At 45.8% G+C, this 18,616-nt stretch overlaps 1 protein-coding gene across 4 annotated transcripts in view; it reads right to left on the bottom strand.

Moving 5' to 3' along the window:
- PDGFB (platelet derived growth factor subunit B) overlaps window positions 1-18,616 on the bottom strand; it is a 45,826-nt gene that overhangs the window by 12,424 nt on the left and 14,786 nt on the right. For all 4 annotated transcript variants that reach the window (XM_081928440.1, XM_081928441.1, XM_081928438.1 and 1 more), the window contains one exon: window positions 3,963-4,059. In XM_081928440.1, the coding sequence (XP_081784566.1) occupies window positions 3,963-4,059 (97 nt within the window). The remainder of the gene's footprint in view (window positions 1-3,962; window positions 4,060-18,616) is intronic.

Below are 18,616 nucleotides of genomic sequence, written 5' to 3'. Positions count from 1 at the left end.
AGGCAACACCCCACTTCCCAAGGGAATGTGAAAGATTAGTCACTGGAACAAAACTGTATCTCTTATTCATGCGTTAGGGCCTGCTAGGCTCTTCCCTGGCCCTCTTTCATCCCCCGTTCTCTGGAATTTTATCAGGCTAGGGTGGGGGTTGCATTTGCGCAAAGGTTAAACAGACAAGGAAAAAATAGCCGCGCTGTTGACTTGAAACAAATCTTCTATTGAAAAACAGAGTTCTCCCCTCGACCCCACCCCCCCTTTCCCCCAAGGGTACCCTTCGCCTCAATATATGGGCAGTGCAGCTACTACTGATGGAGAGAGCACGCCCAAGCCTTGGAAAAGCCAGTGCTGCTAATTTTGGAAGCCATGCCATTGTACGGCTTTGTGGAATCCAAGGGGGGGGGGGAGAGACTAGCTGCTTTTCTCTAAGGGAAACAATAGCAGAGCACAGCTGGTGCCCTCCCTCTGCCTTTCCCTCCTCCACTCTCGGGCATTTTTGAAAGGGAGCGGGAATGCTTTTGAGAGCGCGCCAGTGGTCCGACTGGCATAGGAAACAAAAGCAGGAAATTCTGTTCCCCCGTAGATAGTGTCTCGGCAAAGATTACAAAGCTACAAACAGTCAAACACAAGAGAGAAGGCTGGGGGCTGGGAGGGGGGCAGGTGGCGGGCAGGGAGGACAAGCGGGAGCAAAACGGCTATAGTAGAATGGAATTCACTCTGAAGAAAACGTTTATAAATACATTCCAGGGCTAACCCGGTGGCCATGACGTGTGCTCACATTCCTGCACGTGCCAAAAACCTCCTCGGTCCAGCCGCTGCTGGGTGACCTCAGTCATGTGGGCAGGTATCCCCAGAGCCCCACCACAAGGCCAGAAAAAAAAAAAATCCATTATCCAGGCACCATGATAAAGCAGCAAATCTGCTCCCCTCCAGCTGCCTTATGTTGCTCATTTCTTCCTTTCCACAGTGGAGAAAAGAGCAGGATTCTATAAATGAGACAGGGCAGCTCTAACTGCACTATGAATCATGGAAGGCTATAGGTTTTTCTAGTGCAGAAACTGATGCAGTTCCCAGACTCCTGGAGACCTTTGCCCTAATCTAAAAGAAACACAGTGTGGGGTTTGTTTGTTTGTTTGTTTGTGTGTGTTGTTGTTTTTAAGTGCTAATAATAATTCTGGAGGGAAAGGAGAAATCTTGTTAAAAATAAAAACAGAGCTATTCATTAGCTAGCTGAGCCTTGAGGGTATTTCTTAATGTTCCTTTGCACCTCCTCTATCCACTTCACGCCTGCCACACCCTTGCAGTCACATCCCAGCTTGCGTGTGAGTCCAGATTTAAACTACGGTAGCCTTAAATGCATTTTGACCTAAGAGCGGTGCCTACTTATACAGAATTGCAGAATAATGCATGTGGAGCTATACTAACCACGTCTACTCAGACTTAACAGAATTCAATGGGACTTGCTCCCAGATAAGTGAGGTTAAGACAACAAACTTATTCAGAAGTGAATGCCTCCGAGTTCAGTAGGGCTCTCCCCTCCACATAAGAGTGCTTAAAACTGCAGCCTTCTCTGCCTGTATGCCAGATAGCACTTCATTAATCCTAGCAGTTACCTTTTGTGGAAGCCCAGCTTTATAATTCACAGATTACTGATTAGAAAAGTGAGGCAGGTCACATCCGCACCATGCATATAAAACACATGGCTTCCCCCAAAGAATCATGGGAACTGTAGTTTGTTGGGGTGCTGGGAATTGCAGCTGTGCGAGGGGTACACTACAGTTCCCAGGGTTCTTTGGAGGAAGCCACTTGCTTTAAATGTGTGGTATGGATATGATCGTGATCAGGAGCAGTTGCTGGAAACTGAAGGAGTAGGTGAGGGCTCTTGCACTTGGCTCTTGTTTGTGGGCTTCCCATAGGTTGGCCACTGTGAGAACAGGTTGCTAGACTAGATGGGTCAGTGACCTGATCCAGTAGGCTCATCTTACATTCTGCTAAATACTTGGGTTTCCTAAGGCCCTTCTAGCAAGTCCAGAGCTGAGGCTAATTTTAAATTTAAGGTTTCTTGGCTCACAGCTCATGCTCTTGGCTGCTCTCCTACAGCAGCTATGAAGGCATGGAAGAGGAAGAGACAGGCAATGAAAAGAAAGAAAGAAAGAAAGAAAGAAAGAAAGAAAGAAAGAAAGAAAGAAAGAAAGAAAGAAAGAAAGAAAGAAAGAAAGAAAGAGGGAGCATGCCAGGTGGAGGTGGCATCTGTGTGGCATTTGTTCAAAAGAGCCATATAGCAACAGCTATATTTGTTAAGTCTGCATGAGCCATATTTTATTCAATAGGTTACATGTTAAGCTGTGTTTCAAAATGTTTATCTCTAAGAGAGGTATGTTTTATTACACTTGCCACCCTATTAAACGTTTCCTTCATCTAGATTTGCCTTTGGCAATTCCTAGTGAATACTGTTGAGCTAAAGTTTCTCAGAAAACAGAAGGAGGGGGGAGGAAGAGGACTCTTCTGCTCTTACATGCCACAATATTTCCATGTATACAGTCATCATGCAAAGTAAGTTCCCAGAGGATTTTTCTTTCTTTCTTTCCTTTTTTATTTTTTGCAACTGTGCTAATCCTTTAGCAAAGGGCAGCTTCAAACATTACATAATTTACAGGTACGCTACACTGGCACCATACATATGTGAGAGCTTCGTGCATTTTTACTGCCAAGCGCACATGTGGGAGGGAGCTGTGATGGGTCCCCACTCCCCACCTCTCATACACTGGGAGTACCTTGGGCAGGTAGCCATCTCACATGATGCATTGTACATGAGGTATAATGGGCTGAAAAGGGCATATATCCCATAACGCCCTAGGTCCGGTTTCACCTCCTGCTCAGACTTGTCTGCCAGCAGTGGAGCTGTCTCCTTTTCTGCTTTCCATATACAGTAGATTGTGCTGTAACTAGCACAATCTTCCTAGAGTTCCCAGGCTTCTTGCAGGACTTCCAGCTGGCAGAATTACATTCCTGCCACTATGGCAAGGGGGCTGCAGCTCATCCTCACTTGTGGCTCTGGACTGGAGGAATGCATGGCTCTATGAACATGTATTCCTCTTTGATTTCTTTCACTGCTTGAGATGATGGACAAGCAGGATGAGGAAGCAGTGTCTGAATCAATTGCATGGAAGGTAAGACTATGATCCCAGACATTTATTTGCCCATAAACTCAACCTTTCCAATTTTTGGCCCATGAACCCAACCTTAGGGGAAGGGCCAGTGGGAGAGAACATGCCTTGCATGCAGAAGCTCCCATATTCAATCCCAAGCAACTCCAAATAGGAGATCCTCCTGCCTGAAACCCTGGGAGCCACTGCCAATCAGTGTATACAATGCTGAGCTAGATGGACTAACGACCTGAGTCATAAGCCAGCTTCCTATGTCCCCCATTTTTGTTGTTTCCATTATGCACATTACCTAGGAGATCCACTGGCCATAGATCAGATGCCCAGGACAGAGATGTAAGCAGGGTACATGACTGTCCTGCGGATAAGTTGCCACACCCTCATTTTGTGAGCTGTGTGGAAAGGGATTCAGCAACCCATATGGAGTTAGCAGTCTTAAATTAAGGTAGTGTAAATGACGTACAGACACACTGGGGGAAAAATGTGAGCAGGAATTGGGAAGATGCATGGGATAGTCTTGTCCTCCCGTTCACCAACACATTTTGCAGTCTATTCACCCTCACACATTTGGTGGGAATGGAAGGGGCTCGGACTGTGGACACAACAAATGTGAGCAGGATGGCTTGATCTGAATGCCCTTATTTGTATACAAAACAATATTCTACAACACAACGTATTTCTTATCTGGAGTGAGTGCCCGCAGTGGCACCTTGTTGGGTGATATATACATTTGTTCTTGTCTTAATGTTGCTTTTGACTGGGGTTTTAGGAAGAGAAGCATTCAGTGTTGAGGAGATTTACCTACGGAGTCTATCCGAAGGACCTGCTGAAGGTCTCTGATGGAGCGCAATGAGCTGTCACTCAGCAATTCATATATCTCTTCAGGGATGGGGTCTCCCTGCCAAAGAATAAAGAGAAAGAGAGAGAATAACTGTTAGGGTACTATAGGTGCCATGTGCTAGTTTTGTACCAGCTACTTCACATGTATCACAGAGAGAGGGACGACGAGACAAAATGTGCACAAGATTGTTCTAAACGGTGGAATCAGAAACCTCAGAGGTCCATGAAAAACCATGAAACCTCAGCATCCATGAAAAAAAATCCCTCTTTTTCTACAGTGTGATACTTGATGACTTGTACAATCACATGCCAATGAATTCTGAGCAGTCTGTTAACAGGCAAATCATCTGGAAAAGCTTTTTGCAGTGCCATCCTATGCATGTACATGAAAGTCCACTTGTGTTCAGGGGAGCTTACTCTCTTGTAAGTAAGGTCCATTTTCCAGCCTTAATGTACACCTTTCTAGTGTCTTTCAAAGGAAAAACCTTATTATACGCCCCCTTGCTATCAAGTTAACTGTTTGAAAATGTTCTCCAGGTGCTTTTTTTCAACCCTTGCTGATTTTATAGTGTTGACCCAGTATATGGAGGCTATGAGAACTGTTAAAACTCAAGCACAGAAACGGATGTTGACTTTTCTTTGACAGCTTGATTTCTTCTTTTTGCTTCAAACAAGCCATGAGTTTATAACCAAGGTTTGCTCTTGGTTTGCCACTCATTGTTTGCCTGGAAGAAACAAAACACAAGCCCAGGTTTGTAACACCAAATGAAACCATAGCTCAGTGTAGCACAGGAGGAGTGCGGTCACCACAATCTTTGACCTTGAAACTTGCATTTTGTTTGTTTCATGCTAAGCCATAGTTTGGTTTAGCATTAGATACGAACTGAGTGATTATTCTCACATGCAACAGCCTATAGGTGTTTCTACATATTGGATCTCCATATAGAACAGATATGTTCTGTAGAACAAATGTTATGTGTTGGGCAGACACCAATTAGCATATGGGTCACATTCACAACTTGAGATAGTTCACATAGCACAAAACGGAAATCCCCATGAGGCCAACATGAGATATGCTAATTTTGTACTTTGTGTATTCAGTAACTTTGAGGCATTAGGCAAGAAGGAGATTAAGTGGGGGATGGACACGGGCAATTGATCTGGGTTTTCAAGGAGAGATTACCTACATTGATCCAATATTCAGTTACAATTGCGCCAAGTGTTTGCCAAGATGTTGTTACACACACATAAGCACACAAAAATCTCCAGGGCAGACTTTTGGAATCCATGAGTTGAATCACAAGTAAAGTTATGATGAATGGGGGGCAATTCAGCCCCTTCCCCCCAATATTTGTGTGTACATGTAGCCTCTTCAAATACACTGGACACAATTCACCACGAGGTTCTCCTGCACAAGCTCAAACTGAAATGAACAGGAGCTATGCAAGAACATGGAAGTGCTTTTCACTGGGTCCCATTAATTTCAGTTAGGGCTTGTACTGGTGGATTGTGGCCACTGTGAAATAAAACACTCTGAGTTGTATCTGATTTAAGCCATATTCAGAGTGGACCCATTGAAATGAATAGATTTTTGTTATGACTAGCTTATTCCAGTGTTTCTGCTCTGAGTATCATTCAGTCAGATACAACCCTCTGTATCCATAGAAACTTTCCTTATTTAGAGCCAGACCATTAATCGCTCAGGTCTGTACATTGACTGGCAGCAGCTATCCAAAGTTTCAGACAGGTGTCTTCTTGGGAATTGATCCCAAGACCTTTTGCATGAGATGCCTGTGCTTTTCCATTGAACTGCACTCTTTTCTTTTCGCTATCAAAGTAACAGTTTTTCATTACAATATGCAGTAAATTAATTGCAAACCTTTATTAAATGATAGGGTCATCCGGGCTCCCCCTCCCCGCTTTTCAATATATAATCCCCCTAAAGTTAAAAGCCCAATCCTGGCTGCCTAATATTGCATCAGCTCTAGTTAAAGCCTAACTGCAGAAACAATAAGGAAAAATACTGCTCCATAAATGTTTCTTCATGGCTCATTGTGCTCCCTATTGTCTTTTGTGACGGGGCAGGGGGGGGGGGAATTGTGCTACAACTGTTGAACTGGGATGTGAATTGCAAGGATTTGTTGCTGCAGCCTGGAGGGACATGTCATGTGGATTAAACAGATTTTGCACAGTACTTTGCAGTTCAAAATTGAACTCCACAGAATCATGAAATACAACAATTGTATGGTGTTTATTTGGATACAACCATATTCCCAGCCCAAGACTACTTTCCCATGGTTTGCCTGTACGATCAGGGATACATATAACAGGTCTGGAAAAGAACAGAAATCAAGTATATCAGGCATGATCCTTCACAGACCTGTTCCAACTTCACAGAGACCAGAAGTATTCCAAATAACAAGCCTGGATCAACAAACACTTGTTTGCATGTGCAAAGTACCTCAGGGTCTTTCACAAACATAGAACTTTACACTTTTCTATGCTACACAAGCGTGCACATGCGCGCACACACACACACACAACTTCTGACCACATTCAAGTCAAGGTTGGATTGCCAAGCATTTGAGACTGCATATTCTTCTGTGTACCAGAGTTATGCAGACTGCACTATTTTGCAGCTTTAAGGTGCAACAGAAGTATGTTAAGGGCTTCACATTAGCTGGAAGGGGGTGGGGTTCCCTCTTTTCAGTGGGATCAGGGGTCGTTTGGTCAACAGTGACAGCAGACTCTCCAGAAAAGGGAACTTTTTTAAAAAGCAATGAGTACTATTGAGATACTATCAAGACCTGTGTGGTGTAGCAGTTCGAAAGCAGACTAGTGCAAGTAGATAAATAGGTACTGTTGCAGCGGGAAGGTAAACGACGCTTCCATGCGCTCTGGTTTCTGCTGCAGTGTCCCATTGCACCAGAAGCAGTTTAGTCATGCTGGCCACATGACACAGAAAGCTGCCTGTGGACAAACACCGGCTCCCTCGGCCTGAAAAGCGAGATGAGCATCGCACCCCATAGTCGCCTTTGACTGGACTTAACCGTCCAAGGGTCATTTACCTTTTATTTACCTAGCAGAGTGTTGAACTAAGGCCTGGGAGATCAGGGATCAAATCCCCACACAACCATGAAAAATGACACCACACACACACACACAAAACAACAAGTATATGGCAGGCTGACACACAAGGTTATGGGGGATGACGACTGCCTGAACAACTTAGGAGATATTTTGACCCTAGGACTAGGAAGCTTTGTAATGATGAAGAGATAATGAACATGTATATATTTTTTGGATTATGCTAGTAAGTCGGACAATTTGCAGCATATTTGTGGGTTTGTGTTATCTATATCTGCAGGAGGATCATGGTAATGAAGAGCCAGCCCTCACTTACAAGCAAGGTAAACCATCATGGCTTCCCACAAAAGAACCCAGGGAGTAAGGTACTGAGAATTTTCTGTAGGAAATCTCTGGTCCTGTGGAAAAGCCCACAGTTCCTAAGATTCCCCAGGGGAAAGAGAATAACTGTTAAGCCAGTTGGCAATGGGGCAGATATGTCCAGAGAACACACATCTCCCTCCGGAATCAGTAGCTGGGGGAAATAGCATGAGTGATATCATGGTGAAATACTGCATATCCTGCTCTCAACACCCCAAGAACTGTATTGGTGTGCTTAACCAGGGAAAACAGATAAACAGAAACATGTAGAAAGTGTTGCACCTGCCAGGAAAAGCAGTTGTGACTTAATAGAGCCATTACTTGGATGACTCTGGCGCTTCCTGATACTTAATACATGGAATATAGAACTTTATTTTAAACTCAGGAACCTCCGAGACATGAGCAAATGCTGAAGGGCTACTGAGAGGTGCAATATGCTCCTGTGAGAACAGGGGAGGAAGGAAAAATGGATGGATGTTTATGGATCAAAGCTCTACTGGAGGAATTGCAAAAGAAGATCATGAGAGGCCAACATGCAAAAGAACTGATTACATGAATTAGAGCTCCACTCCCTGTTCAGAGAAGTGGGTTTAGGTGCCAAGTTTTTCTTGTCAGAGATGTTATCAGTAGGACCAAAGCATGTCAACACACCCAGCTTGTAAAATACATTATCCTCTGTCTCACAGAGGGGCTTGGGCCACAAAGACTCTTTATTCTCTCTTTGGATCAGTTCTGAAGGCTGAAGCTCTATGAACACTTGTTTAGCAAAAAGTACCATTGAGCTCAGGTGTACTCTCCCAGTAAACATGATTAGGATTGGGCTGCAAGGGTGTGCGTCTGCACAGAAGGGCTCCACGTGTGAATTAAGGTGCTTCTTTTACTGCTTTCTACACTTATCAACAGGAAACTGGTTTATTTCATACTGTCCCAGTAAGTTGATGTCACAGAGCCCAGTTTAGAAGAGGCGCTGTGGGCAGGCAATTATACATACAGGTTCCAGACAAGCAGACATTCATAAGCCTGATAAGGAAAGGTGCCCAGTGCAAACAATGAACAATCCACTCATGCACATGAGTCTGTGAATTAGCTGGGAGAAAGGTGGAATGGCAACAAGGAGGCAGAGCCTGCCCATGAGCCAATCAGGATAGCTAGTTACCTTTCTTCTCTGCTTTTGGAAAGGTATATGCCCAGAACAGGTTAATGATCTCCTTTTAACTGCTCTGCTGATCAAAGAAGACTCTTGCCTGGCTGGCTATCAAGTGCCTCAGGGCTGGCCTTGCATTGCTGCAAGGCTGCAAATTCCTAGCCCAGCGATTTTTATATCTCTTTGTCTGCCTTGCCTTCCCTTCTTACGGTTTCCCCAGTGGACAGTATGTACTGGCAGGCACAGCCTTATTATGGTCGCTAGTCACAAGGCAGCAGCCACACAGCCAGTACAAGAGCACACACACACACACTTTTTCGACAGCAGCTCATGGACTTTGCTTGTGAGGGCTGGGCTGGGCGGAAGACAATGCCAGGAACCAGATGCGGAGCGTGTGTTCTACAACCCAAGGTAGTCCCTGCAATAAACTTCTTGATCTGAGCATTTGAGCCAGGGCTGAAGTCTTGAAAGAGGGTTTCTGTTCTGCTGCCCTGCTTAGAGCATCAGGCAGTGCTGGTCCAAGCCATTCTGCTGTCTGAAGCAAAGCCCACATGCCCCCAAGCCATGCTGAAGGCAACACTTTGAAAAGTCTTACTGCACCATTTGGACACCAGTTCCCGCCTTCATCTATCTCTCCTTTCTCCCTCTCCCTTCCACCACAGTGCTTGGCCCCCCCTAAGCCACCCCCTAACAACACTCCAAATTCAGACTTTAAAATATTATAAAGTCTGCATTAGGGGTGTTGTCAGCGGGTGGCTCAGGGAGGCTGAGCACTGGGTCTTTTGGATCTGGACCCCAGCTCTTCTGCCTCTTTCCTTCCCTTAAAAAACAACAACCATGGGCCTGCCTAGAATTATGCTGCCTATACTTTCACCGACCCACATCTTCTATTCACTGCTCCCTCCCAAAGCATATCTGTTTCCCTTGAAGCCTGCCAGAGACACTGGCCAGCACTGATGCCTGCCATTCTGCTTTCCCATTGCCAGCACCATTCATCAGCCTGCTTAAATTCAGCAACCGTGTGCCTGCTGCTGCCTGCATCACCTCACCTAGCACAAGAGAACAGTGGCACAGGAAGTTTTAGGAGTGCATCTGAAGTATTTTTCCTGGTCCTACCTGGAGCTGTTTGGGATTGAACCTTAGACCTTCTGCATGCAATACAAATGCTGTACCACTGAGCTGCCTCTGCAACCCTTGACAATGGTGCTTACCAGAAGTAGATCACTTCACCCTCCTTCATGGCAAGACCGGCCCTTACAGCAGGCCAGACTCTTAGTACTGATCTTTATCCAGGCCAATCCCAAAGTTTTAAATGTCTGCCAATCACAGGGGACATATTGCATATTCCCTTCTGTTTCTCAAGAGGACCCTGGAGCCATGCACTATTGGACTGCTTAGCAGCTGAGTTCCAAATTTGGACTATTTTCCTTCCCTCTTTGTTGCCAACTAATCTGTGCAATTCAGTCCTATCTAAAATCATAATCAGAGATTATCTTGGTTTCCCAAGATCTAAAAGAGTCACATAGTTTTGGATTATTTCAACCACTTCTGTTCTACAACATCTACTGGCCTTTTAGCCTTAAGAGTAGTCCCCCCCCCCCGCCAAGGTGACTAGTACCCAAGGCCACCCAAAATATTTTGGCACTCAAGGCAAAAAAATCTTCCAAGCATCTCCCTTCCTGGCAGTAAAATACAACAATAATACATTAAATTTGCTGCCTTTTCATGACATCCGAAATCAGCTGCCCAAGGCAGCTGCTTCATTCCGTCAAATAGTAGGGCCAGCACAGAATCACTCCCCCCCCCCATCCTTGACATTTTTAGTGTCATGGACCATATATAATGAAGTCTGTGAAGGTAGGAATGGAACAGGCAGCCAGTTTAGTACCCTGCAGGCATGATATAATAGACTGTGATCAAGGGAAGGCTTAGGAGCCACACCTTTTTGCCAAATCCATATGAATGTGGGAGTGCTGCAAAGTCCTGGGAAGTTCCCATGAAGAAAGGCAGGCATGAGCTATGCAGCTCTACAACGTTCCCCATAGCAGCCCCATTACAGCTCAGTAGTTCCTCGTGGTTATTCTGAGGTTCCGGCCGGAAATATATTTCATCCTGACATCATGGCCCCAAGGAAACAAAGATTGTGAAACTGGAGTCTGAGGGTGGTAGCAGAAGGAAGAACTTCTCAAGGCTCAGAGAGGAACACCAAGTGCATTTCTGCGTTCTGTTTTATTTGAAAAGTCATTCTGAGTATCTAGAGTGTCAGGCCAGTGTCATGGAAGATGAGATTGAAAAGGACGCCTTCTGGTTTGCAAACTGCAGGGAAAAGCTCTAACACCTTCCCTTGCTCCCAGTTTGCTTCTTTTGTTCCATGAAATAAGAGCAATTCAAGGAACTCCTCCTGGCCCACCTCATTAAGGAACTGAAAGAGAGACAAAAGCCATACATGCCCTATTGGCATTGGCTCCTCTCCTTCCTTAAGGCATTTTAGTTCACCTCTAAACAGATCCAAGCTCCCAGCTTTGTAGTTCAACCTGTCCCTTGAGCTACTATATCTTCCTGCTATATTTTGGAAAGGAGTGGATTCTGTTTAAGCCAAAACATTTCCTTTCCTCATAGGAAACAAAATGATAGCGTGAGGTGAGTGGGAGGGGGAACCCGAAACTGACAATCTGGAAAATGTGATCCAGGCAATGCCAGGTTGATACCCTCACATTTGCCAACCTGACAGCCCACCCACAAGGTCCCAGCCAGGCTTTTGGAAATCTGTGCCTTACAAGTGATTAACTGCTGCAGCTCTGTGCTATACCAGGGTGGGGTGCATTCTGCACACCTGGAGGACTGGAAGAGCAAAGCAGCTTTTTAACTTTTTTTGAAGATGTTATTTCTCAAAATTGTGCTTGGGGTGGTGGTGGGGAAGCACCGTGACATTCCTCAGCATGGAGTAACATCAACGAGTCCCAGCAGAACCTAGCAAGAGATACACAAGATGACTTAACCCCCAAAGGCCATGGCTTCCGCATTTGGGGGAAATGCCTTTTAACCCTTCTGTTGCCACACCCAGCAATGGGTGGTCACCTCTGCGAACCTGGCAAACTATCTCCCTTTCATATGTGAGTGAAATCCTCTCTCTGAAGAAGTCTGTTCTTCATGAATAGAGAAATGCCATTTTAACGATGGCCTTGTAAAATAAGAATTCTTTCGTTTGGATTTGCTTTCTCTCTTGGTTCACCTTTGACATTTTAAACCTCGGTCCTCAACAACCAAGATGACCAGAGGACCTTTGCTCCCAGCTATCCTTCATACAATGGCAGGTCTTCAGATAAATGCAAACTGGAGGGATTTCCCCCATCAGCATGATGCACTTTTGGTGAGTCCTAGAAACGTCATTCTCTCCTAGTCCCACGCATCAGCTGATGGAGAGGAAGACAGAGGAAGACACACGTACACTCTGCTTTGCTGTTTCGGGTGCCGCCTCATCTGAGCAACCTTCACACACTCTTAATTGCTCTGGTACTTGGTCTGCTCCTCTAGCATACAGGGATTTCCTAGCAGGCAGGTGCTGTCCTCTGCAAGGGGATACATGTCTTGTCAGGGGATGGAATTTCTGCAACCTAATCCCAGATCCAAGTGACAATGCGTATGTGCGAGCATGTGCCTGTACGTGCCGAGGGATGAGTACGCCAAGTAGGATTGGGCCAAATGGCACGGGGACACGTTTCCTTTCAATCCTAGATTACATGATCCATCAAGGAAAGACAAATGTTTACTGCTTTGGGAAGAAATACAACCGGCTGCGTCTATACAACCGCAGTGCGGCCCACATCTCCAACCGCTTCCCTTTATGGCCCAGTTAACAATGGGACAGCTAGGGGAAGGAAGGCTTCACGCCCACTCACTCCCTTTCCATCACATGGGGGCTGACTCTAATGAAGAAGGAGGATTTGTATCACTTTGGTGGGAGTTTTCAAGAGAGGGGCTTTCCCACATCCACTACCTCACTTGAATCTATCCCAACAGACTCCTACTGAGGAGTCACTGGGTAAATTCTAAAGATTTTTGCATCCCCTCCTATCTTTGCAGGATTGTCAGTTGCGGTTTGTGCCATAGATGCAAAAACAGGGTGTGTTCTTAGGATTTATTGAGCCCAGTGCAAGGGAGTGGAGGAAAACATCCAAAACTGAACAACACTGAGTTGGCACAGACCTAGTCCCAGGACACCAGGGGTGGGGAACCTTGGGCCTGGGGTCAAATGCAGCCCTCCAGACCTTGCTATTTGACCACACCTTTCACTAGCCTTTCACTGCACCTTCCTCCAGTTTTTTTGCTTGGCTGGAATGTGTCTTGGAACTGTAATCATGCCCCTTGCTTGCCTGGATGAGGAGTTATGCATGCAGATACCTCTGACTTTTGCATGACTGGATTGTAGCCTACTGTACAGAGCTAAGAGTCACAGGAAACTAGGCAGAGGGCCTTCTCGGTAGTGGCACCCAACCCGGGCAATGCCCTCACATCAAATGCAAACAGATAAACAACTACACAACTCTCCAAAGTCATTTCTATATGGGGAAGTTTTTAATGTTCAACATTTTACTGTGTTTTTATTATGTTCGAAGCTGCCCAGAGTGGCTGGGGCAGCCCAGGCAGATGGGCAGGCTAATAATAATAATAATTTGTTGCCACAGCCACCACTGACATGCACCTCCAAGAAGGTTGCCCATGAGAAAATGTGGCCTTCAGGCTGAAAAATGTTCCCCACTATTCCCTGCAGTGAGCACTGAGTCAAATAAAAAAGTAGGGAATGTGGGTGGCTAAGGTGTCACAGAAATAATTGGCTGATGAGTGAATGGCTGAGAATTGGGCTACATTGGGAAAGGAGAGATGCTGTGTTGGGGCTCTACAACCAATGTGTTGCCCCAGTGACTACCACTGTCGGAAGGATAGCTTGCAAAAGAAGTGTGGTAGATTGCAGGACATGCAGAGAAGCTGAAATAATGTAAAGTTGTTCTGTGATAGTAACGCTCCAGATGAGGACAGCAAGGGAATGGGGCCTGCAGCACGCACTTGGTTCTGTGCAAGTTCACTTCATGGACTTCTCCAAGTAAGTCTATGAGGCAGCAACCCAACTTTACCGTGTAGATGGAGCTAACCTGGTGCCCTACATATTTTGTTGGACTCCTGTTCTCATAATCCCTAGAGAGCATGGCAAAGGTCAGGGATAATGGGAGTCATTGTCCAACAACTTAGAGGACACCAAGTTGCGGAAGGCTGCCCTTTGTTTAATTTAGAGGACAGCTTTTGAGTCATTCAGATATGGTGGTGGTCAAACCAATCCTAGATCATGTATATATAAATTGTGCATTTGGAAATAATGTGAAACAGATCTGAACATATTTGAGCTCTTGTCACATGACTGAAGCAACTGTGGCTATCTCTGCTCCAAGAAGCTGACTTGTGTACAAATTGTTTTATTAAATTTATATCCCACATCTTCCTCTAAAGGAGGCCACAATTTGTGTGTCTGAGCAAATGTGTTCTCCCTGAAGATTACCTGCAGGCGTGTCTGTGGGTTGCTCAGAGATCCATGTCTCGCCTTAATTTAGGTGAACCCTTGAAGTGAGTGTGCATCACACTATGCAAGCTTCAGTGTCAATGGTGTACTGATGATGTCTCAAAGACTTATTCTGCTCCATAGCAGACCCCATTCTGTTGGTGTATTCATTGCTATACCATGTTTCAATGACAACTGTATGCTCCTCAGGGGCAGAGACTGTGCCTTTACTTGCCTTCATTAACCATCCTGCATACTTTTGGATGCTTAATGACAATATATTCATGGTGTTCGCTTGCAGGTGTTTTGTCAGTTCATACATGTTTGCTTGAATAGGACGGGAATAGCCATGAAGCTTAATGAATGGTTCACACAGTAATTGTAAACAATAGTAGTATATGTATTGGCATAAAAAGGGGAGGCAACATTTGAAAGGTTTATTCTTCCCATTACTCTTTAGCCACAGGGGCGACAAATTATCTCTTGCCATTAACTAACCTGGACATTTTACTTAGATACCAACCTATAAAGCAAATAAATGAATAGCACTTATTATGTTTGTATTCAGATACAGAACTCTTTGGAATATATGCAATAGGAACTGGCCTCAGCTCACATTTTTTAAAGGAGAATTTATATCCACCATAGTTCACTGATAATGCAACGTGTACATGTCATGCACTTTGATATCTATAACCTGAGATGAAAGTAGACTGCAAGAAGTAGCCTGGTTTACAGCAGACTATCCCCAAGCCAGAGAAGTAGATCTCTGCATGGTTTGAGAAAAAAAGTTTAGAAGGCAACTCTCCATTCACGCAGGAGTTACGTTCCAAGGCACCGCACGTTTAAGTGAAATTGGTATATTTGAAACACCACGGGGGGAAACTTGCAAGCACCCTCTAAACTTCTAGAAACCCTTGAAAACCCCTTTAAAAAACCAGCAGCACTTATCAGACACAAAATTTCACCACAATCGCTCCCTCCAAACCTCCTTGCTGAAACACCAACTCTCCCCAGGTCTCAACAATTGGTGCAAGGGCTCCTGGGGGTGGGATTGCTAGGTGCTGTTTTCGTGCCCCTTTGGGACTCTTTTAGGGCCATTTTTAAAGTCACTTCCAGGTTCGGGTGCATAAATTGGTTGTTGTCTGTACTATAGAATTGTCTAAATTACATCATCTCTTCACTGGTAGGATACAAAGGAAAGCTAACATTCTAACGAAGAAAATAAGGTAGCTTAAAACCCAATCTTATTCCATGGAACCCAATGGAGCTCTTCCTTTCTAAGTGTGGTCAGAATTGCAATTTTGGTGTAGTATATTATATCATTTTAAAAAATGTAATTACAACAAAATAAAATATACTGCACTAAACAAATGTTTATGATGGGTGTACAAAGAGATGCTGTAGGTTGGGGCTGTAAACTTGAAGCCACTCTTATTGCAGGGATACTTCCCTGGAGTTACCAGTGCAATAATGCTGAAGCACTGTGTAGGTGTGTGAAGATTGACTTATTAATATACCATCCTTCCTCACTGGAGTTTAAGCCAGGATACATGGAGTGCACCCTTGCTGCTACTTTGTGACGAGGATAAAAACTGACTAGCCCAAGGTCACTTAAAAGAACATCATGGCTCAATGGGAACTTAACTTAGACCTTCTCAAATTTGAGCTCAAACCTTCTCAAATCCAAACCCAACTCTTTCCAGTACTGGCCTCCATTTATTTTTGCAGATGCAACACAGGCAAAACCATCTTGCCAGGTAGAACCTTTTCCTACCCCAGCACTTCCAAGCTGAGAAAAGCTTCACCAGTTGAATTTCTTCCATGACACTGTTGGAGTGCTGGAGCTTCTTTGGTGGGGTAGGGAAAGAACTAAAAACCACCCAGATCGGCCTGAAAAGCAAAAATGAACACACCCACAAGCAGCAGGAGAGCAAGGAGAGGCAGGCTCACCCCTGCCATTCCACAGAGGACGCTACCTTTTCCGTGTCATGAAAAGGAAGGAAATACCGGTAGTTAGTTATTATTGCTTGCTTGCTTTATCCTAAGAAATGCTGTTGTGGCATTTCCCCTTCTTGAGGGATATTTGTGTCACTTTGCTGTGCCACCTCAGGCAATTGCCGGGCAAGCCCAACCACTAAACCCCCCAGAAAATGCTAACTGCAATGTCACAAGGAGATGTCAAAATAGAAAAGTCTGATATTATTCGCAACTTATAAGATGCAAACCAAAATGTATAAAACCGTGCACCTCCAAAGGTCAGTACTGCGCTCCTGTGAGGTCTGTGCAAAAGGCCTAGCTGGACTCAGGATAGCACCAGCCCCATTGGCCTCAGGCAACAAAACGCCTTCGAGCCGAGGACAGCGAGAGAGCAAGGAGCGTGCAGGACACACGGGCCGCCCCGGCTACCGTTGCCTTGCCAAGACCTCCCCGTGCAGGGAAAGCCCTTCCCCTCCCGCGGCGTGTTGCTTTGGGTCGGGAAAGCGAAAAGGAGGTGAGCTGCCGGCGGGCGCTGCGCCCGGGGAGTGGGGGGCGGGCGCGCGCGCTCCTGATCCCCCTTCTTCTCGCGACCCCCTCGGGGCGGGATTGGCAGGCCCGGACGGCGGGGGGGGGGGAGCGCGTGACGCGCCTCCTCCTCCTCCTCCTCCCTCCCTCCCTCCCTCGCGCGCTCTCCCAGAGAGAACAAAAGGAGAATTCTTCGCGCAGGTTTGTGGGCACAACAACCTGAGGCTTGGCTGCTTCCCAAGCCTTGGCTCCCAAACGCCACACTCCTCCCCACCCCCTCCAGAGGAGCAGGCACTTAATGTTATTTACTTAAAATATAAAATGAGCGGCGCTGATAAGCCAAGCCCATCTGGGCTTGGGAAGCTGAGGCTGCAGCCCTGAAACGAAGAGGCGCGCCGTGGTGGCTTAGGGGGGAAGGCAACTCTGCCCATGCTCAGAGCTGCTTTGGTTTTCTGGTGTGGGTTTTTTTTCCGGAAGCTCTCAGGCGCTGCTTTCCTCAGCTGGTGAGCCTTGGCACAAATTAAGCCCTGGTATGAACCCCCTAACCCTTTTGACCCCCCCTTTCCTGCTTCCTATTTGGAAAGGGCGGCGTGGAACCGCGTCGAGTTTGCTGATGCTTGCCTGTGCCATGCTCCGGCTTCCTCTGCAAATAACATGACTGCAGGATTAGGACGCCCCCTGCTCCGAGTTCCTGCTGTTTTCCTTCTCCGGCTCCAGATCGAAGCATTCCTGCCTCCCGGCAAGCGATGCATGCCCCTAACAACCTGCTGCGTGTTTCCAGACCCCTCTGGATATATTACTCTGCACATGCTCGCTAAAACAAGGACCTTAAGTTACCTCGGTAGGTTGACTAACGAGCGCATGCTTGAGATCACAACAGCCTTGTGCCCTGCATTAATTAACCTGGAATATTTTACCGCGCCGGGTTCTTTTGTATTCACAACCGGAAACCTCACTTTGCCATTTATCCCGGAGGGTGAAACTGTTGAGAAAATCGAAGCCCTTTTCTCTCTTGAGCTGTCCGGGTTGTGAGAGATAACTAACCAGTGCTAAATGAGCCATACACCACCTCCAGGTGGTGGCCCTCAAAACAAAGGACTTGGGGTCCCACCTGGTGTAAAGCTGGTGTTTGTTCTGCATTGTCCAATGCATGGAATGTAGATCTGGTAGGCGTCTCTTCAAAGTGAAAATGAAATAAAGCAGCACTGGCCCTTTAAGAACCGCTCCCTAGCTCAAGTCTCTGCATTCCCTCTCTTTCCTCTTGGGCATTTCTTTGGAACTGATACAGGATCCCTCCTGCAGCAGTTTCCAACTTGGAACAGCTGGAAAACCGTGCCCTCCGCTAGTAAACCCCAGTTGGAATTCAGCTGCCAGCCAAAACTGCAATATCCAACTCCCTTTGGTCTGACCTCTTATCCTGGGAGAGAGAGAAATTCTCTGCGCTTTCCAATTCAGTCTGACTCCCCCAGGCAGTATGATAATATTCTGCAGACTCCTATAAACTACCAGAGACTTTCCCACCCTCATTGCAGCAGCAGGTACCTGGGCAGAATTCCCAGGTAGAAATGCCTGATTTCATCAAAGGCCTATCTCACTGATCCTCTGGGGCAATCTGATATGGCTTCTTTGTGGAAGAGCTGCTTTACCTTTGAGGAGCCTGTAAAAATCCCTAAGATGCCAATTCATGAGCCACCAAGGCAGAGCGGCTGGTACAGTGCACTGCAAATAAGAACTCTTACTCCCTAAAACTATTGGAGGGACTATCAAAACATTGGAAGAATGATAAGTATTTATAGATGTGTGTTATCTTACATGGTAATATCAGTGTTGGGACATAGAATGAACGGGATAATCTGAAGATTTGGTCTGCATAATCTGGGCTCTACAAAACCTAAACACCAGAGGGAAGGCAGGGAAGAGCAAGTTACTTTTTCAAGCAGGTTGCTCAAGTAATTAAAAGTTTGCATG

This window comes from Podarcis melisellensis, assembly GCF_964234715.1.
Source record: "Podarcis melisellensis genome assembly, chromosome: 10".
Lineage (NCBI taxonomy): Eukaryota > Metazoa > Chordata > Lepidosauria > Squamata > Lacertidae > Podarcis > Podarcis melisellensis.
The sequence above is the reverse complement of the archived record's forward strand: the minus strand, read 5'-3'. Positions and strand labels throughout refer to the sequence as shown.